At 42.1% G+C, this 23,540-nt stretch overlaps 1 protein-coding gene across 1 annotated transcript in view; it reads right to left on the bottom strand.

The window, feature by feature from the left end:
- HEPHL1 (hephaestin like 1) overlaps positions 1-23,118 on the bottom strand; it is a 92,564-nt gene extending 69,446 nt beyond the window's left edge. The window contains exons 1-4 of the mRNA XM_027580503.2: positions 22,949-23,118; positions 9,452-9,696; positions 1,901-2,113; positions 1,020-1,199 (exon numbers count right to left, since the gene is read on the bottom strand). Coding sequence (XP_027436304.1) covers positions 1,020-1,199; positions 1,901-2,113; positions 9,452-9,696; positions 22,949-23,118 — 808 coding nt within the window. The remainder of the gene's footprint in view (positions 1-1,019; positions 1,200-1,900; positions 2,114-9,451; positions 9,697-22,948) is intronic.
- Between the last annotated feature and the right edge of the window lie 422 nt (positions 23,119-23,540).

The following is a 23,540-nucleotide window of genomic DNA, read 5'->3' on the forward strand; positions in this document are numbered from 1 at the left end:
TAAAATGGGGGAGGTCAGATGATCTTCAGCCCCTTCCCTCTCTCCTATGGTTTTTTAACTACATTGACGCTGCCTTAGTGGGATGATTCTGGGAGACAGACAAGCAAATATGAAGGAAATTTATCAATGAATGACATGGGGTGTTCGTTTACATTGAAGATGTTCTTTGTGTTCACTAGAACTCTCTGGGGAAACAGAAGAATGAGACTACTTAATAATCCCCAAGTCTTAAAATTCTGTATTAAGCCACTACTTTGCAAAACAGATGTGGGTAAGTGGTCTGTCTCAATGGAGAAGATAACTATAGAAATTCACTATTTTCAAATATGGGTCTGGCACATAGTGAATGCTCAATAAATGTTGACTGAAAGATTGTCTGGGAGGGGTGCCTGGTGGATCAGTGGGTTAAGCATCCAACTCTTGATTTTAGCTCAGGTCATGGTCTCAGGGTCGTGACATTGAGCCCTGTGTCGGGCTCCATGCTGGGCGTGGAGTCTGCTTAAGATTCTCTCTCTCTCAAAAAATAAATATTATTTTCAAAAAAGGAATGCCTGGGAAATATAACAAATCCACAAGTGTGTATTTAAACATAGCATACAGCATAGGTTTTAAAATTTAGCAGTCACTCAGGAAATGGTTACTGAAATAATGCAAAATGTTGCAAACCACAGAATTGTTACATGATGGTGATTCATTCTCTGTTCTCCTGTCAATATAAACCTATCCCTCTCTAGGATCACCTCCTGATTCTGTCCTGATTATAACATTAATCCTTCCACTTTCCATACCACAGCTTGTCATACACAATTCAGCTGATATCTATGGCCTCATCTCTTCTCAGATTGTTTTATGTTCTGACATGGATTGTGTTTCATATCACTTCCTAACCATTCTTATCACTGAGTTATCAATCCTAGAAAACCAGGTTAGACATTTCTGTGTTTTTTCATCCCTTGTCTCATAGTATCAGATCCACAAAAAGCATTTGGTATATATTTGATAACACGGGAGACACTCACCATGCATTTTGTTACTTCTCTGGAAAACAGCATCTTTTTTGTCAACTGAATCAGGGTCAGTGCAGAAATGTCTGATATTTTCATCAAGGTACCAGCTTTGATTCTCATCCACCAGAGTAAACATTATAATGAATTCTCGGTCCACATCTGTCCTTGTCCCGGAATACTTATTCAGGACACCTATTGGGGGGGGGGGGCATCCAAAAGAGTGGAGGAAAATAGTTCAAAGTGAATTAAATCAAGATGAGTTTTGCCTCTTGCCAATGGTATCAGGTAAGTTTGAAGTCAGTCAAAGACTTATAGGAACAAGAATAACCACAACATGAAAGCAGCAACGGATTTTAATGGAAATGACAGAGTCGTAGAAGAGAAAAGTCATGAAACAGAAGCCTTCACAACAACAGACTCCTAAAGAGAGCCAGTGTTACTGACAGCACAGACACACAAACACAATTAATGGAGAACAAAATCACAAAGTGGTCATGCAGGTGAAATATCAAAGCAAAAGCAAACCTGGCCATTTGGCTACATTCTTCACTTCCCTGTGTGTGGGGTCGGGCTGGCATGAATGGCTATCAATATGGTATGCCCCTGGTTTGTTTTCTTTTTTAAAGCATATAAATTTCAGAATGCTATGATGGTTCCTTGACAGAAGTCTGAATTATTGCCCCTGCTGTGGTGTCAGACTGGCCTTCTATGTTAGAAGAATCTCCCTAATCTTACGGAAAGCTTGGAAGAAAAGGCACCTTTGTATGGAGCAAGGGAGGCAGGCAAAACAAGGCCCGAAATTTGTACATACTTTTTAATACATCTGGAAATAGGCTTGTGTGTGTGTGTGTGTGTGTGTGTGTGTGTGTTGGGGGGGTGGAGGAGCTCCTTACCTTCCTTGCACACCAGCAGGGGGCCAATTAACCCAGAGCAGATGTCCTTAGGCGCGTCAATGTGTGAATGGTACACCCAGGTCAGACAGTTGGCGTCTGCTGGAGCAGGGGCATATTCTTCTCTCACTGGCCAGACATAGGTGTAGTTATTGCCAGGAGGAACCATATCATCATTCTTATTCCTTCCAGATGTTCCATCTGGGTATAGGGCTCCTTCCAAGAAAAGATTAAACATAGTTAACATACAAAGATCACATGTTATAGTGGACAGGGCCAGAGCTTTGGAATCAAACACCTATGAATTAAAATTTATTTCCTGTGGGATTGAGGCAAGTTACTTAAATTCTCAATGCCTTGGTTTTCTATCAGTGAAGCTAGAATGTTGATACCTACCCCAAAGGGATGTGAGAACTAGCTGACACAATGTACTATAAAGCGTCCTGCACAAAACCAGATGCTTAATAAATGTTCATAAGGACCCCTTCTGATGGGCCTCTTGTTCCAATCAGGAAGATTTGAATCCACCTCACTTAACATCAACTCAAGGAGGAAAGGAGAGGGGTGCCTGGGTGGCTCAATTGGTTAAACATATGACGTTGGCTCAGATCATGATCTTGGGGTCTTGGGATCAAGTCCTGAGCTAGGCTCCCTGCTCAGTGGGTAGTCTGCCTCTCTCTCTCCCTTCCTGCCCCTTCCCTCCACTTGTGCTCTCTCTCTCTCTCCCTCTCCCTCTAATAATAAATAAAATAAAATCTTAAAAAAAGAAGGCAAGAAACAGAAGAAATAATGAAATTCTTAGGCACTTATTACAGATTCAACATCTGTTTGAATTCTCACAAAAGATAGGAAGGAAGAATTTTCTCCAGAGATCCTACAGTTCTGTTGAGCCAACCAGAATAGGAATTATTAGCACATGTGACAACTGGAGAGTAAAATAGGATGATGTGTTGAACATAATTTGGTGTTTTGCTACCACAGAGGGGGTGTGAAGTGAGATTTCACAAGATTTTTCAATTAAGGAAAGTCCACTGATAAAACTAGTTTGATAACTACCTGGATGGAAGGTAGAGGCCTGGAAAGACCAGGACGAGCTGAATGGCCTTGGGAAGAAGCCTGGAGGGCGAGAGGCCGAGGAGATGGATGTGGACACACCCCAAGTTCCTTCTCCATTCTTTCACTTGTTCACCATCCATTCAACAAACCTGCAATCCTAAACTCCCTGGACTAGGTCAGTTTTTTAAAATGCATTCACACAGAGAGAAGGGCAGTAGAGCCAATGGTGAAGTTCGGGGCCATTGAAGTTAGACTGCCTGGAATCAAATCCTATCTCCATCACTTGTTAACTGCAACTTGGGCAATTTTCTTCTCTTCTAGGAGCCTTAGATTCTTATCTGGAAGAGGATGACAGTTATCATACCTATCTCATAGAGTGTTGAGGCTTACATGACATAAGATCTACAGTACATTTATCACAGAACCTGGCATATAATAAGCTTTCAGTAAACATCAGTTATTATTCATTCATAGTACTTGCTCAAGGTTTTAATTATATATGTATAAAATTGTGTATATAATTGTTCAATTAATGTCTGTTTCTCATGTTAGACTATAATTTCCACAAAAAAACAGGGTTTTTTTTGCTCATAATTTTATAAGCATATTATTTTATAAGCAATTTTATAACTTAGTAGAGTGGGTGCTCAGTACATATCTGTTGAATAAAATAATGAATGAGTGGCATGACTGTACACCATACACCAAAGCCCTGTGAATAAAATGCATGGCTTGAAAGCTTCTGAATTTATATACAGAGAGACTGAGGCTCAGTAGCTGGGGGAGGGTGGGTGGGTAGTGGACTTGTCTAGAGGCTTCAGCTGAGATCACTCATTTTGCTTTGATTATATGATACAAATCAATACAAATACTAATTTTTCTAGAGACTCTTTTATTTACACTTTACTTATGTGTTCTCTTTTTGCTCATTATAATTGGGAAATGTTGATCACTATTATTGAAAGGAAGGGCCAGAGTCCCCAAACAAAACATTGGTTTCACCTCTCAAGATGAGGAAGATCATTTAGGATCCAAAATATACTGTGAATATAAAGTAAAAGGTGACTTAGGGTGGGGTAGCTTATTAAGTTGTTCTGAAAGTTATTGCCAGAAAGGGATTTTGATTTGTCAAAGGTTTTGAGCAATGGTAACATTAACAATATAAGAATATTTTTTAAAACATTCATTTGGTTTTATGTATTCTAGAATGTGTGGGCTTTTAGAAATTAAAATATACACGTTTTTACCCCATCAGGTTTGAGAATATTGAGGATTGGTGAAGTTATAGGAGAAACAGGCCAGCTCATAAACAAATGGTGGAAAAGTAAATGTGCAATTTTTTGGAGGACAATTTGCCAATTCCTATTGAAAGAGAGAGAGAGAGAGAGAGAGAGAGAGAGAGAGAAAGAAAGAAAGAAAGAAAGAAAGAAAGAAAGAAAGAAAGAAAGAAAGAAGAAAGAAAGTATATGAATGTAATCAGCAATTTTACTTTAAAAAATTTCCCCTAGAAATATCGTTGAAAATGTTTTTCAAAATACATGAACTGGAATGTTTGTTGTACAATTGCCAGTATCAACCCCCAAACGAAAGCAACCTAAATAATCATCATCAATCATCAATAATCATCAATGTACTACACTGGTACATTCATACAAAGGGATATTGCACAACTGTTAAAAGGAGGTCTTTCTATGTGTGCTAATATGAGAAAATCTCCAAGATGAAGCAAAAATGGAAAACAGATAATATGTAACAGCATTAGAGTATAACCTCTTTTGTACAAATGAACAAATATATACATACACATAACCACACACACACAAATATATGTATGGAAAATTTTCTAAAAGAAATTTATAAGACATCTTTATTTTATTATGTTATATTTGTTACCATACAGTACATCATTTTTAAAGGTGATTGCTTTTCAGGTAAGAGACAAGAAGAATTTTTACTTCTCTTATTATACCTCTCTGTACTCTTAAAATTTTCTTTAAAAAAAAAGATTTTATTTATTTATCTGACAGAGAGAGAGAAAGTACAAGCAGGGGGGCGGCAGGGAGAGGGAGAGGGAGAAGCAGGCTCCCCGATGAGCAGGGAGCCCGTTGCAGGACTCGATCCCAGGACTCTGGGATCATGACCAGAGCCAAAGGCAGACGCTTAACTGACTGAGCCATCCAGGCACCCCTAAAATTTTCTAACCAAGTTCACATACTAGTTTTTGTTTAATCTTTGGTTTTGAGCTCATTTTAGTGGATAAGTAGGGAATCAGAATGTGAGACATTTACCCCTTCTTTATGCTTCTCTGAATTAAAAAAAAAACAGTAAAATTTATTTTTAAATAGTCCTAATACTTAACCATATTTCATATGGAGATCAAGAAAGCACTAGCTAATTCCATTATTAAGTGAGATATTGTATGTAAGAGCTCTAGTATAGGCATTGGCACATTAGGAACTGCTTAATCAATGTTAATCCCACCTACCGACTTCTTCTGTGTTCATTCTCTACCACTCCCCAGCTGAACACCTTGGAAGCAACAACTATGCATTTACTCATTTTTGCAGCCCCAGTATCCAGCATTGGGTCTAGTGCACAGTAAACACTAAGTTGAACTGAGCAGGGGCTTTCAGACTAGCAAGCTTGCAAAGGTAGCGAAGAGAAAAATTCATCAAAAGAGAGTGAGGAAGTCAGCAAATCCTCTTCCCCGAAAGTAATGTAAAATTGAATGAAATTGAGAAAACCAACAATTTCATTGCTCTGGAAATCAAATAAAGGCATCCAGCAAAGTTTATGCTTGAAAAATTGCTGAACATCAGTTATTTGCCTACTCCTGGCTGACTCAAATGCTGTGTGCTTGCAAAGAGGAGAAGCAAAGGGCCCAGCAAAAATGAAAATCCAAGGCAGACAAAAACCACCTAAACTTTGAATGGGCTTTCTATCCACCCACGATTCCAACTGCAGAGAATTGAGGACTTACTGATGCTTAAGCACAACCTCTATCCAAGCATCTGCTGACTTCAAAGCTAAGCAGATTTAGAGGTGACCCCTTAGAAGCCAGCCTTAAAAATAAACATAAGAAAAAAAAAAGAGCAGAAACCTTGGTGGCCTCATACTCTAGGGAAGACAGATTTCATGGATTTAGCCCAGGCAAGTTACTAAACAATAAAGCAAGCCAACAGCAAAAATAACCTTGGATGAGGGAAGGATTTGAATCCAGAGTTGCTTCAATATATGCTCAAAAATTTCCAGTTTTCAACAACAAGAACAACAAAATGAGACATACAAAGAAAGGAGGTGTGACCTATTCTCAGAGAAAAAAGCAGCCAATAGAAATTATCTCTAAGTGTCTCTAGATGTGAAATTTAGCAGATAAAAAGTTTAAAGCAGCTATTATAAAAATGTTCAAGCAATTAAAAGAAACCATGTTTAAATAATTTTAAAAAGTAGGACAAAATGATTCAGTAAATGGAAAAATCTCAACAAGGAGGTAGAAATTTTAAAAAGAATGAAGTTGGAGTTTTGGCATTGAAAAGTGAAATAAATAAATAAATGATATAAATGATATAAAACATTCACTAGAAGGTCTTGGCAACAGATTCAAGATGGCAAAATAATCAGTGAACTTGAATATAGATCAATAGAACTCTCCTATCTGAAAAAGGAAGAGGGGAGAAAGATCAAAGAAAATAAACAGAACCTCAGAGGCCTATGGGTCAACATCAAGTGTATTAACATGTGTAATAGTAGCCTGCCGAAGGATAAAAAAAGAAAAAGGGACAGGAAAAAAATGTTTCTAGAAATTTTTTTGTGGAAGTTTTCCAAATTTGATGAAAAACATTAATCTACACATCAAAGAAGCATAATAAACACAAGTAGGATAAATACAAAGAATCTATACATAGACACACTGATGTCAAATTGTTAGGGAAAAAAGGGCAAAGAGGTAATATTGGAAGCAGGAGAAAAACGACTCATCACATACACATGACATGATTAACAGTTGACTTCCCATCTGAATATTGGAGATGAGAAGACAATGGGATGACATACTTAAAGTACTGTGGGGGGCGGGGGGGGGGGTAGTGCAAAAGGAGATACCATATCCAGCAAACTATCCCTCAAAAAAGCAAGGTAAAGTAAAGATGTTCTAGATAAACAAAGACCAAGTTTATTGTTAGCAGACCTGTCTAGCATTGGCTAGAATCTTCAGGATAATATTTAATAATAGCAGTGAGAGCAGACATTCTTGCCTTATTCCCAATCTTATGAAGAAAGCATTCAGTCCCCCTCCCATTAAGAGTGATGTCAGCTGTGGGTTTTTCTTAAACTTTATTGGGATGAGGAAGTGCCTGTCTATTCCTAGTTTGTTGGAAATGTTTAATTTGATAAGTACTAGATTTTGTTAAATGCCTTTCTGCACTTTTTGAGATGATCATGTGGTTTCTGTCCTTTATTCTATTAATATGTTGTACATTCATTTTTTTTTTTTTTTTAGAGAGAGAGTGTGTGAGAGCATGAGCGGGGGAGGGGGAGGGGCAAAGGGAGAGGGTGAGAGAATCTTAAGTAGACTCCACCCTCAGCACAGAGCCTGACCCAGGGCTCGATCTCACAACCCTGAGATCATGACCTGAGCCAAAATCAGGAGTCAGATGCTTAACTGACTGAGCCACCCAGGCACCCCGACATTCATTTATTTTTTTATTTTTAATTTTTTTAAGATTTTATTTATCCATTCATGAGAGACAGAGGGAGAGAGAGAGAGAGAGAGAGAGAAGCAGAGGGAGAAGCAGGCTCCCCGCTGAGCAGGGAGCCCGATGCGGGACTCGATCCCAGGACCCTGGGATCATGACCTGAGCCGAAGGCAGACGCTTAACCATCTGAGCCACCCAGGTGCCCGACATTCATTTAGTTTTGAGTGTTAAACAAACCTTCCAATCATAGGATAAATTGCATTTGGTCATGATGTATAATTCTCCTTATATGTTGCTGAAGTTAGTTTGTTAATATTTTGTTAAGAATTTTTGTGTCTACATTCATGAGGAATATTGGTCTGTAGTTCTCTTGTGATGTCTTTATCTGGCTCATGATGTTTGCCTCATAGGATGAATTTAGAAGTATTCCTCTCTTTATTTCCTGAAAGATTTTGTAAAGGATTGGCATTATTATTATTATTATTTATTTTAGTAGTTGATATAGTTTATAAATGAAACCGTCTGAGCTTGGGTTTTTCTTTGAGGGAAGATTTTTAATTGCTAATTCCATTTCTTTACATTTTATAGGTCTGTTCAAATTTTCATTTATTCTTAAGTCAGTTTGGGTAATTTTTGTCTTTCTAGGAATTTATCAGTTTCATTTAAGTTGTCTAATATTTTGGCATAAAATTGTTTATAATCCTCCCTTATTATCCTTTTAATTTTTGTATGGTCAGAGTGATGTCCCATCTTTCATTCCTGACTTTGGTAATTTGTGCCCTCTCTCTTCATCAGACTAGATAAAGTTTTCTCAATTTTGTTAATCTTTTTCAAAGACCCAACTTCTGGCTTAATCAATTTTATATTATTTTTCTGTTTTCTCCTTCTTCGAATTTCTGCTCTAGTCCTTATTATTTTCTTCTTTTTGCTTGCTTTAGGTTTTTTTTTTCTCTTTGTTTTCTAATTTCTTTTTTTTTAAAGATTTTATTTATTTGACAGAGACAGAGAGAGAGAGAGCGCAAGCAGGCAGAGCGGCAGGCAGAGGGAGAGGGAGAGGGAGAAGCAGGCTCCCCACTGAGCAGGGAGCCTGACATGGGGCTCAATCCCAGGACCCTGGGATCATGACCTGAGCTGAAGGCAGCCCACTTAACCAACTGAGCTACCCAGGCGCCCCCGTTTTCTAGTTTCTTAAGGTGGAAGCTTAGGTTACTGGTTTGAGACTTTTCTTCTCTCTTGGCATGTCTAAAGCTCTAAATTTCCTTTTAAGTACTTCTTTAGCAATATACCATAAATTTTGATATGTTTTATCTCGATTTTTATTCAATTTAAAATATTTTACAATTTATCCTGTGATTTCTTCTTTGACCAAGGGTTATTTAGAAGTGTACTGTTTATTTCCAAATGTTTGCAAGAATTTGCAAGATTTCTTTCATTGATTATATCAAATTGAATTCCAGTATGATTGGAGAATATGCTTTGCATCCTATCCATTCTTTTAAATTTATTTAGATTTATTTTATGCACAGCCTACTATCTATCCTGAGGAGTGTTCCATATGCTCTCGAAAAGAAGGTGTATTCTTTAGTCATTGAACAGAATGTTCTTTAGATGTCAATTAGGGCAAATTGGTTGATAGTGTTGTTGAAGTTTTCTCTATCAGGAGGAGCAGATGGAGATGGGGAGAAAAGGAGATGGGGAAAAAGACAAATGAACATGTGTAATCACTGTCTCTTTGATCCCTTTAACTGTAGCTGCTAATTACAAAATAGAGACAAGACACCAGTAATACAGGATTGATATTTACCTTCTGAATCTTTGTTGTAGAAAACGCCATGTGGATGCAAAGAGTATGGTCGGGAAGCAAAGTTCTTTAAACGGATGACAATCACATCACCCACTTCAGCCCTCAAAATAGGGCCCAGGAATCCAAGCCAGGGAGGTTTGGGGATCTCTGTGGAATAGGTCTCATCTGTGTAATGTCTGTAAACAGCCTTTTTGTAAAGACCACCTATCCTGTTGGGCCCTCTTTCGAGAAATAAGGTTGCAAGTCTAAAAGTAAGAAGGAAAATATCTTATAATTATATGACATTAAGAGAAAATCCTAATAGCTTACCTTAACAGTTCACAAAGTATTTGCATGTATGATTTCTTATTTGATGTTGGACAAAACCCTGTAACCTCTGTAGAGCTGGTAAGATTATCTTCAATTTAATGATAAGGAAACTAAGGCTAAGAGAGTTAAGTGACAAGACCAGAAACACAAATTGTACCCACAACCAAACTACAACTAAACGGAATACTCTAAAGTCTTGCTGTCCATTTGCCCCTTTTCATTTCAACATGTTCCCCTTCACTTTTTCATTTAACAGTTAGTATGTGTTCACCATGTTCCCAGCACTTTGCTATGTGCTATACAGGGATACAAAAGAATTTATGACTTAATGGGAAAATTAAGTAATGACATTCAGCAGTATATGATTAAGTGCCAGGTCTGAGAGCCTCTGTATTGACTAATGGATTTATGTTTGCTTCATTAAGTTTGGGGAAAGCACTATAGATCAAAAAGCCAAAGACAAGATATATTCAGGGCTTCATCCTCATTTCCTCAATGAGATTATCCAATGTTTGTACACCAGTGACTCAGACACATGCTCCTAAGCAGTTCCTACTACAAGGATCCCCAGCAGTCTCTAGTATGAATGGCAACTTTGCCCACCCTGCAGACTCTTCAGGATGATGGAGCCAGAGAGCAGTGTGTCAAGTGGCCAGGCATGCAGCCCACCATGGAGCAGAAGACAGAAGTGCTGGCGGATGGAGGGGAGGGTGACTGGGTCAAGCAGGGGACAGGGATCCAGTGGCTCAAGTCAAAGCAGGAGCAATCTTCTTTGGTGCATCTAGCCCAGCTCTGGCGCATCTCTCCAGGCTAATTTCCCCATTTCCTCTTTGCCTACCTCCCATGGCCTCACCCTTCCACCAGACCTCATGCTCAGTCTTCCCAGAATGCACCATGTCCTTTCAGCATTCCAACACTTGCAGGCATTCTTTTCCTGCATCTGGGTGTTATTCCTCATTCTCTATCTGCCAAGCACCCTTCCAGGTCAGTTCAAACTCTTTCTCCTTTCCCCTTCTGTACACACACAGTTCAAGCACAAATAACACACTTGCAAGACATGTCATAGTAAGATATGTACATCTCTGGTTTGTGAGCTAATTGAAGACAAAAATCCCTCAAATATATATTTTATTGTAGTGCTGAGTAATTGCCTGGAAGTGTTGGTGCTTAGTGGCTTTGGAATAAAGAAAAAGAAAAGCCTTGGATTTGCCCCCAGATTGGCAAGTTAAAGCTGGGATAATTTTGCAAACTGTATTTGCAGAAAAGCGTATGTTGCCATACTCGACTTTGAATATTCTCCAGGCCCGGGATGGCAAATAGGTTTTAACTTGCGCACCAGATCGGACTGTTTGGTAGTGACTGCTTAGACAAAAATAAAGTCAAGTTTGAGTTCAGTCAGGGAGAAGAAGGAACCACTTGGGACCTCTACTGTGGATATGGGGTTGGAGGCATACATGGTACATAGCTGCTATTTTTGCTCTGCACAGGCAGCCGGCTAATGTGATGCTTTGGGGTCTTTGGGTATGGCCTTCTCTACACCTAGAGGACATGATATTACCACTACCGGCAGAACATACACTGGGTTGTTCTGCCGTAGCAGCAAGAGTTAGGGGATGAGCACCTCATGCTCATTTGTCAGGTCCCCTTTGTAACCAAAATACATAAGGCATCATATCTGATGATATCTGGGTCCAGGGCAGAGTTTGTGGACACCAGAAAATATCCAGTGATCATCTCTGAAATCCAACCTGTGACCTTATGAGATTTGGTTTGCTGGACCTGTCTTCCAAAAACTGTTCTCTTGCCCCCAGGGACCTGCTGAAAAAACAGGGTTTGCAGCCCCCTTCCCTTTTTGTAATTTATAAACAGAAGCTTAGAGAATGACAAAAATAAAAAGAAAAGCATTTAAACAGAACAGAGCATGGTTTTAAAATCAAATTGAAAAGTGATTTCTTCACAACATCATTACTTCCTCATTCTAACCAGCTGGGGCATCCAGCCTACTTCAGACCACCTAATATGGTCACAGGCCATGGTCAAACCTGTAGCAATAAAGCCCCTTTTAAAGACACTGGCCTCGGCCTTGGAGGCAGAGGAACTTCCAGGGGTCCTCAGCTGAGCCAAATCTAGCCAAACCGCTAGATCTCAGCTCTAAAGGTTATTGCAACATCACTGGGAAGTTGGATGGCATTGCTGGGGGGATAAAATTAACTGGAAATGACAGTTTCCAGTGGAGAAAATGGCAACTTTCAGAACTTCTCTGGGGGTGAGTATTATATATGGTTGGAAAGAATCACCTGCTTCAGATGGGGTTTGGGAGGTGGAAGGAGAAGACCCCAGGGAATGTGTGCAAGCAGTCACTGAAATCCCTTCCAAGAAGGATTGCTCCAGTGAGCTATAGAGTGGGTCTTTCTTGTGACCAAGAGGACAGTGAGGACTGCCACCACCAGGCCACCTTCTTCTCTCCTCAGCACTCAGCCTTGCCTCCAAATAAGAGCTGAACAAGTCTTTTTCCAAATATCAGTTGAAGGAGCCCCAATATTATTTATTTTCCCAGGGCACCAGATTACTAGCCTGCCCAGCCACCCACATGTGTCAACCCTGCCCTGCCCTTGGAGTGGAGTCAGTAGGTAGGAGGTTCCTAGGAAAAAGGGGAAAACCATGGGCTGAAGCTCCCCTCAGAGGAGCCAGGACCACAGGGCTAGTCCTCCCAGAGGCAGCAAAGCTCTTTCTCCCCGACCTGCCAGATTCAGCACCCAGATAATGGGACTTACAAGACAGGAATCCTGACAAAAGGGTTGGAGTATTACAACAATGATTTTTGGCAGCAAAAGCCGGGAAAGACCAAAATGTTCTTCACCTGGTGACTGGATAAAGAAATTCTGTCACCTTCCTACCCCATAGCCACACAACAGAATGAGGGGGTTCTATAGGTGGCAATATGGCACCATCACCAAGAAACTACATGGAAAAAGCAAATTGCAGGTCACACATGTAAAGCGTGATCCATTTCTGTGTTTTCTAAACAATACGCATATATACGTATATGCAAAGGAAACATTTGGAAACTGGCCACGGAAACCATAAAGGTGTAACTTCTGGGCCATGGGACTGAGGCCACAGGCAGGAGCCAGAAAGAATGAGCTTACTCACCCTCTTCCATACGTGGGAGTGTATCTTTTATTTACTTTCATAATAAAAACAAGCTCACACTTTATTTAGAAAAGAGGGGCAACTGAGGGGCCAAATTTCTCTTCTTGTGTGCCTTCTCCCTCTGAAAACATAGCTACCACCCCAAAAGTGTGTTGTTTGGGTGAGTTCTCCTCCACGGGGGCATTGTTGCCCTGAGAGGGAGCAGAGTGCCTGCAGCTTGAGTTGGAGGGAAGAGAATCACTGCTCAACCTCTGGCTTAATGAGTCCACTCTCAGATGTCAGGACTGAGGACTTGGGCACAGTCAGGTTTGTGCACACTCAGCCCTCTGCCTCTGTGTATCCACTGAGCCTGCGGGTGGCTGGCCAGGAGCAAGAGTTGGCCCTCTTCCGTTCCATGAGGCAGAAGCCTCCATTTCCCTGTGCAAGGGAATGGGATAAAAAGTCTGGATGCCTGACATTGGGGCTCACTTGAGGCTTGGATGGTCATGTGATGCACTTCTAGCCAATGAGATGTACTTCTCTGGACTCAACTGGCAGAGACCCTTGTAGTTTTTTGCTCTTCCCCTTATTCATGCCTGAAATGAAGATATGATGATGAGCTTCAGCAGCCATCTTGAGAGAAGGGGGAAGCGGGTCATACCCTATGAGTGGATGGTCAAGTGGAAAGCCATAGGAATCTGGGCCCCTGAAGGTTGCCAACTTCTGACTTTCTTTTGCATAAGCTGAACAATAATTTGAGCCAGTTTTTTTCAGGCTTCTGTTAACTAGCAGTTGAATACAAGTCCTAATTGAACAGACTGTTCAGGAGAAGAAGGAGGAAGAAGCAGAGGAAGAACTGAGTCATCCCCAGGCTGGCTAATTAGCCCCAGAGTAGGCAGAGTTACCTGGCTTTATAGCTGACGCCGGGCCACCCACTAAGGTAACGACAGAGGAAGGATTAGATTCAGAATCACTGGTGTCCTCTCTAGACTCAGCCTGATGGGTAAAAAGCTAGAATGAGGTTATTCATAGGGAGGGCCCTGTCATTCCAATGGGGTCTGCAGGGAAACATGGACATCTGACGCTCCGCACTGCTCTACTCTGTGCTCCCAGCATGCGTAGACACGTGCGCGTGCGCGCGCACACACACGGACGCAAATGCATGCTGAGCAAGAGTTCCTTATCATAACGAGTTGTCTGGCAGAGCCACCCAAACAAGAGGCGAGCATATCAGAAGGAGGGGACATGTTTGTTGACTTCCCACAGCACTCACTACATATGCCGCATATTTTAGCACTGAATTACATATATTGACTTGTTTTGCACATTCCTGGACGAGTGTCAGTCCTATCACAGAGACAGCCAATAGTCACCCCGAGAGCGGATTAGGTTTTCTAAAGCAATACTTCCCAATGCCCACCCGTGTATCAACTAGATCAGAGTTATTTGGGGCATTTGCCAAAAATTTAGGTCCCCAGGCCCCATTTCAGGGCAACTGAATCAGACTTTCTGGCGTGGCCTCTATATTTTCCCTAAGTTCGCCAAACAATTCTTATGGCAGAGCTGTCCAGTGCTTACCCATGCTGATTCTTCACTCCCAGCAGAAGGGGAGAGCAAAGAGCTTTTGCAGATAGATGGAGCCATGGGATTTTGGCAAGTGGGCTGTGAGTGGAAGTGACATGTGTCACTTCTGGGCCAGGACATTTAGTTACCATTGCAAGACACCCCCCCTCACATCCTCTGCTGCAGGGAAAGCCTCCAGTGAAGATCGTGATCCAGCAGCCTGGCTTACTAGTTGTCCCAAGAGGACAGTTGTCCTGGAGTCACGTGGTCCTCTATGAACCCAAGGGGAAAGAAATATGCCTCTGTGGTGTTAAGCCCCTGAGATCTGGGGGTTGTTTGTTGCTATAGCACAACCTGACCTGGTCTAACTAACACAATGTTGAATGCATATACAAATTGGAAAATCACCTTTCTAAAGTACTCAGTACAAAACAAAAACCATAGTAGCTACTTGAAACTAGAACATAGTAACAGTTTAAACCATGGGAACTATCCAAAGTGGAAAAGATAGGGACAGATGAAAGTAAGAGAAATCAGTCTCTTTAGTGTCTTCACGGCAAATCACTCCTAAGAACACATTATACATTTGTAACAGTGGGACTGAAGCTCCATGTCCTATGAGTCCTGGAAGATGCAACCCTTACCCAAGAAACAAAACAAGTGAGTGACTTCAAGGAAGGCATCCACAGAAAGCAGCCTCTGACATAGCTGGAGAGCACTCAGTGGAATGCCTGTGGTGGTGGGCTTTATGTTATTTATAGTGTAGCCACAGGATGGCCCCACTGTGAGGCACCTAGCATTCATTACCCCTCAGGCTCATTCCCAACCAACATTCTCACATTTTGACTCAAACTGAGGAGGTGTCTATTTTATGCTGTGAAAATATCTAGTTGGGCTGAAAAGTTCCACATGAGCAACTGCTTTAAAGACAGAATGGGGACGTAGAACATTTACGTTGCCAAGGCCAAGGGCAACACCATGAAGGAAGATGCCTTCTAAGAGCAGGTGAGATTAACCTTGTTAGAAGGAACCTGCCCAGGAGAATCATCTAACCAGAGCAGAGATGGTCTTCCAAGTCAGATTCCAAGGAGCTGGTAGCTACAAGGGGTGTGTACCTCACCAGCACCACTGTCCCCCACAACCTGGATCTTTCAGTCAGATTTTTTCCCCATCCCTTCAACCACTGAGCAATTGTTAACCCTCTACACTATATGGGACATTAAACTAGAAACTGGGGCCAAGATGTATGAATGTCAGTCCCTGCACTCAAGAGATTTACCATCTGGCTGGGAAGACAAAACCCACACCCTAGAGAGTAAATAGCAGAAGCTGGTTTTCTACATTAAGCGGCACCTGCACCATATGGATCCTGCAGGTCTGAGTATGGGAAAGGAAGCTGGGGTGAAGGCAAGCAGCAGCAGAGGGTGTGGTCAGAGCAAACATGTGAGACCGTCATGGTCACCAGAAGGACGAACAACGTTGTTGCCTGAGCTTGAGAAGGGACACTGAGAAAACAGGACTAGATTGGGCCAAGGGCTACTTGGCAAAAAGGAGGGTGGAGATGGTGATTACATGTTGTACTTGGACGTAGTCACGCCCTCCCTAATTAGATTAATACATTTTGAGCCATCCAAGTGATGCGTTCCTCTACACAGTCTCTCGCCCTGGTTCCCCTGGCACCACTCAAGTCTTGAGTTCTTCCTTCTCCCACTTCATGTCCACAGAAAGCCCCTCAGAGCCCACACAGGTGGCTTAAAAACAAATGTATGCGGTAAAGAGAAAAGAGAATGAACTTGAATCCCAGCTTCCCTACTTAATGCTGTGAGATCTCGCAGAAGTAACTTCTCTGAACTCTAGTTTCCTTGGTTGAAAGCCAGTGACTGCGACAGAGCCATCATGAGGAATAAATGAGATGATGTGGAGCCCCATGCACAGCGTCTGGGAGAGGGGGTGCTCAGTCAGTGGGAGTTATGGCAAAGCTCTAATTAGAAAGAGGGAAATATGACCATTTGTGGTCTGTTTCCCACAGAGCTCCTGCTCTTCAGAGACCCCTTGAGATAGGCGAGCTATCATGATGACTAACATCTCTGGCGTGTTAAGATGTTAACCCGGTGCCAGGCGTCGCATCTGAGCACATTTACAGATCCTGTCTCATCTGAGCCTCCTAATCCTAAATCCCAGTCCTAATCCCCTTATTTGGAAAAAGAGTCTGCAGATGTGATTAAGTTAAGGATTTTGAGATGAGGAGAAAGATCAGACACACATAGAGAAGGTGATAGGAAAATGCAGGCAGATGCCAGAGTGATGCCACCACAACCAAGGATTGCCAGCAGCGTCTACCAGAAGCTGGAAGAATCAGCAAACAGATTGCCCCTGAAAGCCTCCAGAGGGAGTGTGGCCCTGCTGACATCTTCATTTCAGACTTCTGCCTCCAGAACGGGGAGAGAATAAATTTCTGTTGTTTTAAGCTCCCCAGTTTGTGGTCATTTGTTCCGGAAGCCACAGGAAACTCCTGTACCCCCAAAGCAAGTACTATCATTATCCTCATTTTACTGATGAGCATTTTGAGGCAAAGAGAGATTCAATTACTTACTCAGTTGGTAGAACAAGAATCGTAAGCTTGTCAGTTGATGCGAGAGCCCCCACGCTTCCCCAGCAAGCCAGGCTGCCTTAGCATCTCTGTTAGACCACTGCTTGGCTACACTTGGCTAGGGAAACCCACCTTGGACCTCCTGGCCCCCCCTGACCAGGGACAGGACCTCTGTCACCCCCCTGCTTGGCATGGAAAACCTTTATGACAATTCCTGGAACAGGGTGAGGATGCAGGGACAGTTAGCTGTTATACTGTCTGTGAGTTCTCTCAGATGCCACTAACCAGGCCTTGGGACCCCACGATCTGGAGGTGGGAAAAGGAAGAGGGGGACTAAAGGGTGTTTGTGAAGGATGAGAAACAGGGAGAACTGAGGTAGGGGAATGTGGCAGGGACTGCCCGCTACCTTGAAATATTCATGTTCCTGTCTTTCTTAGTAAGAGAATCAAATCCTGCTCTTACTCAGAAACAAATCACAAAACAAAAAACTATATTTCCAACCGCCCCCCACCCCCCGCCGCTTTATGGCTTAGAGTATCCAGTGAGATGTACATAGAATTGGTTGTGTGGGGTTTCCATGAGAGCTTTTTAAAGGGCTAATGGGCTAATGCAGCAGGAATTGGACCCTTTCTACCTTTCCCCTTCCTCTTTTCTTCCTGGAACATAGATATGAGGGCTGGAGCTCCAGCAGCCATACTGTGACCATGAACTTCCTTGAGGAGTGAAGTCACATGCTAAGGATCATGGGTCAAAAATATAGAAGGCCCCCCCAAATCCTATCATACCACCTGTCTCACTACCCTTGGACTGCCCACCTCTGGGATTTTTTTAAAGATTTTATTTATTTATTTGACAGAGACAGAGATAGCAAAAGCAGGAACACAAGCAGTGGGAGTGGGAGAGGGAGAAGCGGGCTTCCCCCCCAAGGAGGGAGCCCGATGCGGGACTCGATCCCAGGACCCTGGGATCATGACCTGAGCCGAAGGCAGATGTTTAACGACTGAGCCACCCAGGCACCCTCTGGGATTGTTTTATAAGAGAATACAGAAGCTTAATTTGTTTAAGCCACTCTATTCTGCTCTCCACTGGCAGCCCAAATCAATCACTATCTGATACAGGGAATAAGAGCAGCTCCAAGATATTCATATGGCTTCAGAACCAACACATGATTTTTGGGCTGATCCAACAGAAGTTGAAATCTGAACGTCACACTCTAAGATCAAACCCAAATGAGATGATAACCTGCCCTTTATTTCAAAGCTTACAAAAGACTCTCTCTTCCCCCACATGCCTCCCTTCAATTAATTGGCTCTTCTTTCAGATAGATATATAGGTCTCTCCCTTATGCACATCCTAGGGCCTGCTTCAAGGGGGTACCCAAAATCCTTTACCATCAACTGGGCTGACACAGTGATATGGTTAAGTAAACTCCTTAACAGACCCTAAAACTTGGGGTTTGTGCAGTGGTTGGCCTCACTCATGTCCAAGGGTGGTTCTGCCTGTGAGTTAACACCCATGAAAACCCCACATTTCACTGGGAAGAAAAATCCTGCATGTGTGTTGGTTGCTTAATGAGGTCTTTGGTGAGAATTGTAGCTTTAAATAAGGTGACCCCACTCTGGTTCCATTAAAGACTTGGCTTTACCACTGAAGCACAGGAACACCTTAATTAAACACTTTATGAGCCGGAACAGGACAGGCATGAATGGATCAAATGCTGACACCAGCCCCAGGCAAATCAAAGGAGCCCGGTGTCCCCATTAGGCCCAATGGGGAGCAGGGAGAAATATATTTATCTGGATAAAATATTCCTAAATAGAATATAACTCCTGAATTTTATGCTTTCTAGGAAATATTGATGCTTACAGTCTCAATTATATTTCTGAAACCTATGATTAAACAAAGGTACCAAGATGGAAAATTAAATTGTACCATCTGACTGCTATGGAGTCTTGGCAAAATGATCTCAATTTATTTCCTATCCCATCCTTGTGAATCAGGATTTACTGGGCTCTTGGTACTGCCCAATTTTGGTTTCCAAGCTTTTTTACATCACAGAAACTTTGGCACTCACCATTCTGTTCCCCTCATTTTTGCCATTCCCATAGTCAAAGATTAAGCAACTGGAATAATTAAATTGACAAAGTGATTAGTTTTTAATGATTCCAAATGAATAGCCTTGTGCTCAGTCCTCCATGGATTATTGTCATCGTCAAAGCTCGGGGCGGGGGTGGGGAGTGATTAAACATACTCTGGGCCTCTCTCTCTGCCCTCACGGTGCTTATCTTTCAACTGCCAAGGGGACCAGTATACATCAGACACCCAACAGCAATGTGGGGAGAGGAAAATCCTGTGTCTAAGGCTTAAGGAAGACACCAAGTTCCATGAACGGTGAGGAAGCAAACAGATCAGAATAAGCCAGGGTTGTGGGCAAATGCTTTTTGCATAAAGAATTGGGGATAGCACTTAAAGAACAGGAAAAAAATGGATAAGCAAAGAAAAAATGGAATACTTCAAAATTTGTCACATATTCCCACTCAAATCTTCTCCAACTCTGACTCCTAGACTGAACATTTGCAAATCATCTCTCTCTCACCATTGTAAAAATCTTCCTAGAACTGGAGAATCAGGTAAGATGTTTTTCATTCAGTTTCAAAAATTATTTTTGCACAGATCTGTACTTCTGAAGCAAATAATGCAACATATTTTAAGAAAAAGAAAAAGAAGAAGATAACAGGAGAGGAAGAAAAGGGGAGTATGTCAGAGGGGGAGACGAACCATGAGAGATGATGGACTCTGAAAAACAAACTGAGGGTTCTAGAGGGGAGGGGGGTAGGGGGATGGGTTAGCCTGGTGATGGGTATTGAGGAGGGCACGTTCTGCATGGAGCACTGGGTGTTATGAACAAACAATGAATCATGGAACACTGCACCAAAAACTAATGATGTAATATATGGTGATTAACATAACAATAAAAAATTTAAAAAAAAAATTATTTTTGATTCCTTGGAATTACACTTCCCAAGCGACTTTAGGGATTATATTTCAACTCCCTTGTTATACAAATTAAGGAAATTGATGGTCAGAGAGATTATATGAGATGTTCAATGTTTCACAGCAAGTTGGGGGAGGAGCAAGGACTAGAAGTCAGGTCTCCTGATTCCTATTTCAGGCTCTACCCACTCCTAGTGGGATACTAGGCACCTGGCTCTCCAAATATCTGGCATTTGTCTGGGTCTGAATATCTTCAACAGCAGACTGTCCTCAGAAGTGCTGGAGGCCGAGTGAGAGGCATGTTCACATTATCCAAGATGACTCCTTGCCTCTGGGGAAATGGCACAAAGTAGAGTACACACACTGAGCTCCATATGTCCCACAGTTGTGGCATCTTCACTGGGACACCTGTGGCAGTTGTGACACCCGTGAATCATGACATGTGTCCTGTATTCTTCAAGCAAGAGTCAGCAGCCCACCACAAAAGTGCCTTCTTAGGGACTTGCCCTGAGCCACCTCACACCAGTAGCACTGCCGGACATGATTGCTAATAAAAGCCACTATGCGCCATGTCACCCAGGCTCCCCTTTTAAGAGTCAGGAGGCAGCCCTGCACAAACACCATCCCTTCACACACTAGAAGGAAACACCTGGGGACTTGGGCACTGTGGGCATGACATCTAGAACACCAGATGTGCCTAAAAGCAAGAGTCCTCTCAAGCAGGATCACAGCATCTGTTAAACCATCCTCCTCTAGGCTGACACCAAACTGTGTGTTAGGCATGCCCATTCTTTTTTTTTTTTTTTCCTTTTTCACCATAACTATTTTCAAGTACTTTATTGTATGTTCTTCAAAGCACCATCTTCTGGCTAAAATAATTAGCAGAGAGCCCCTAACTTCTTCCTGCACGCAACTTTGCGGGAAGAGCTTTGTAGCATTTGGGTATTTAAAGTATGTTGGGTTTTTAAATAAAAAATAAAAAAAATAAAGTATGTTGGGTTTTTTAATGAACCCAGGTAACCGGTTTGGCCACTGACTCCAGTGATCATTTTTAACGTCTCTCTGGGAAGAGTGACCCGTGGGACTAAACCTACCTTTGGTAAGAATTGGAGCTTTCTAGAAAGTTCTTTTCACTGGAATCCCTGGCTGCCATCACAGCTGAGTTTAATTCAGTGGGAAAGGATCACCTTTACCAAGAAACGGGTTGCATGGCAAAAAAATGTGACTTTGGTGCTGCCTTTACTCTGTAAACTCCAACAAGTACTCAACCTCGGGGTCTCAGTTCCTGGTTTGTAAAATGGAAATGATACCAAACAATACATTATTGTTTAATAATGAATTGAAAGTCTCTGGTGGAACTCCGGGCTCAGAATAAATGCTCACAAACAGCTACACTGACATTGTAGGAGAAAGATAGACTTTGAAGCTTTTTACTCAACCATGTGGAAAGGCAGCCCAACGTTTCATTGTGCTTAAAGACTGCACTCACTACACTCAGCGTACACATCTTGAACAGTTTCATGTTTAATAGCTGCTCACAATTGACTATTTTCTATTGAGCCCTTTATGAGGACAGCAGAGCTCCATTTTAGGGAAGGCCAATGGCAGTTAGGGTAGCCTCTCAATCCCATATCCATTCATCACAGTAAAGACTACCACAACCAATGAGCACATGTGTCAGCACATATGAGATTGAAAGAAGTCAAGAGCTTTCTTCGGAAACAGCCCCCTGGACATTAAGTTTCCTGGTACAAAGCTTAAGGAAGACTTTCTTGGCAGCCTGGCTGGCAGGAATTTCATTCTTCTTTAACCAAACATGACTATGCCGTCTTTGTATTATTAGAAAACCCGGAAGCTGTGTGTCTAAGCCAACTAGATCTTTGGTCTTCCCCCGGGGCAGGGGGGACCTGGCTCTTAAAGACGTGTTGGAAGACTCCATGGTATTCCTGAATCTTAGCAACTAACTTCGTCTTTAGAAAACGGAACTTGGATGTTGAATGAACTGGGTTCTTCCTATCAGAAAGAAGCCAGTGTATCTGAATATCCAACAGCGATTGCCAGAACATCTCAAAAGATGTTCTAAGAACCACAATATTGAAAGTATGCATTATAGCTTCTGGAGCTGGGAAGTGACTTAAGAGGGAGCTTCAAGGAACAAATAAGAGATATAAGACACTGGACCCTGAGAAAGAAGGGGAGAACAAGGGCTATTTTCTGCAAAAAATAAAAAATCAGAGACATACAACACTCTAACACCAGCTCACCCAGCTATGTCATGGGCCCGGGAACTAGAATATTGCCCTCAGATTGAATGAGTCAGACCTAAAACAAACCTCTCACTAGTGAAAAAGCCATTTCTAAGAGGACTTGGGGATACTCTTAAAATACCAGCCAAATCTATTGTAATTGCCCTCTTTTTAAACATTGCAAAACAAAAACAAAACTTAACTACTTATAGCATACTTATCGCCAATAATGATGTTTCATTCCAAAAATAAAAACCAAGAAAACAGTGTGCTTTAACAGTAAAGAATTTTGGAAAATTCTCAAATGCTCATTCCAAGGGTTGCCATTATTTTTTTAACAAACTGAGTCCAGAACCCGCTGGAAGTCCCTAGTAGTGCTCAGTGAAAATTGTACTTCTATAGAACAAGCCATTATTCAAAACGCCTAGCTGTGTATATAGCACTTCACAGACAAGGCTCAAGAAATATGCAGGGCCAAGAATATCTCTCCCACATTACATACCCACCCTTGTGAGGGCTCTCCAAACATGCACAAAACCCCTCCACTTGGTTTAGATCAGCTCACCCCCACTATAACACCCAAGGACTACAGCCTTCTCCATGCAGAGTCAAAAAAAAAAATAAGCGAAGCTGGGGGTCTGTGAGAACCCCAACTTTACTCACTTGTCTTCTGAAAAACTTCCTCCAGTAACAACGTTCTTCCCTTGGGGTACATAGTTCCAGTATTCTTCCACAATCCCAATGTGGTATGTTCTGGTCACTGCACCAACCAGCCCAGACAGACCCAGGAATGTGAAGAGAACGATGCAGTCAGCCTGCTGCTTCCGAGGCATTTGTGGATGTAACTCAGGCAAGCAGCCTGCAGAGGAGGCAACCCTGCCTGTCCCTCCCCCTCACTCGAAGCTAATTATAAATAAGGAATGAACAAGACCCGGCTCCTCCTCCTTAGGTAGCTTGGGGCTGGGACAGAGGCTGATAACCTGTGTAAGCAGAGCAAACGATGCGGGGAGTTGCTATGACGACAAAACTTTGGCCTGCCATCCAAGAAAGGTGTAATGGGCTTATTTATTTACTACCCAAGCCAAGCAGGCCTGTTTCTGTAAGTTTTGGTGCTCTGCTGTGACATTAGTCATTCATCTTTGCCAGGAATGGCAGTGCAACAAGTTGGGCTGATGGGTTTCCTCCCTTCTTCCTCATTTTTTCTCCACACCTATTACAGGAACATATTAAAATCTGAAAACTGGGCTGGCCTGAG

This window comes from Zalophus californianus, chromosome 11, assembly GCF_009762305.2.
Source record: "Zalophus californianus isolate mZalCal1 chromosome 11, mZalCal1.pri.v2, whole genome shotgun sequence".
NCBI lineage: Eukaryota > Metazoa > Chordata > Mammalia > Carnivora > Otariidae > Zalophus > Zalophus californianus.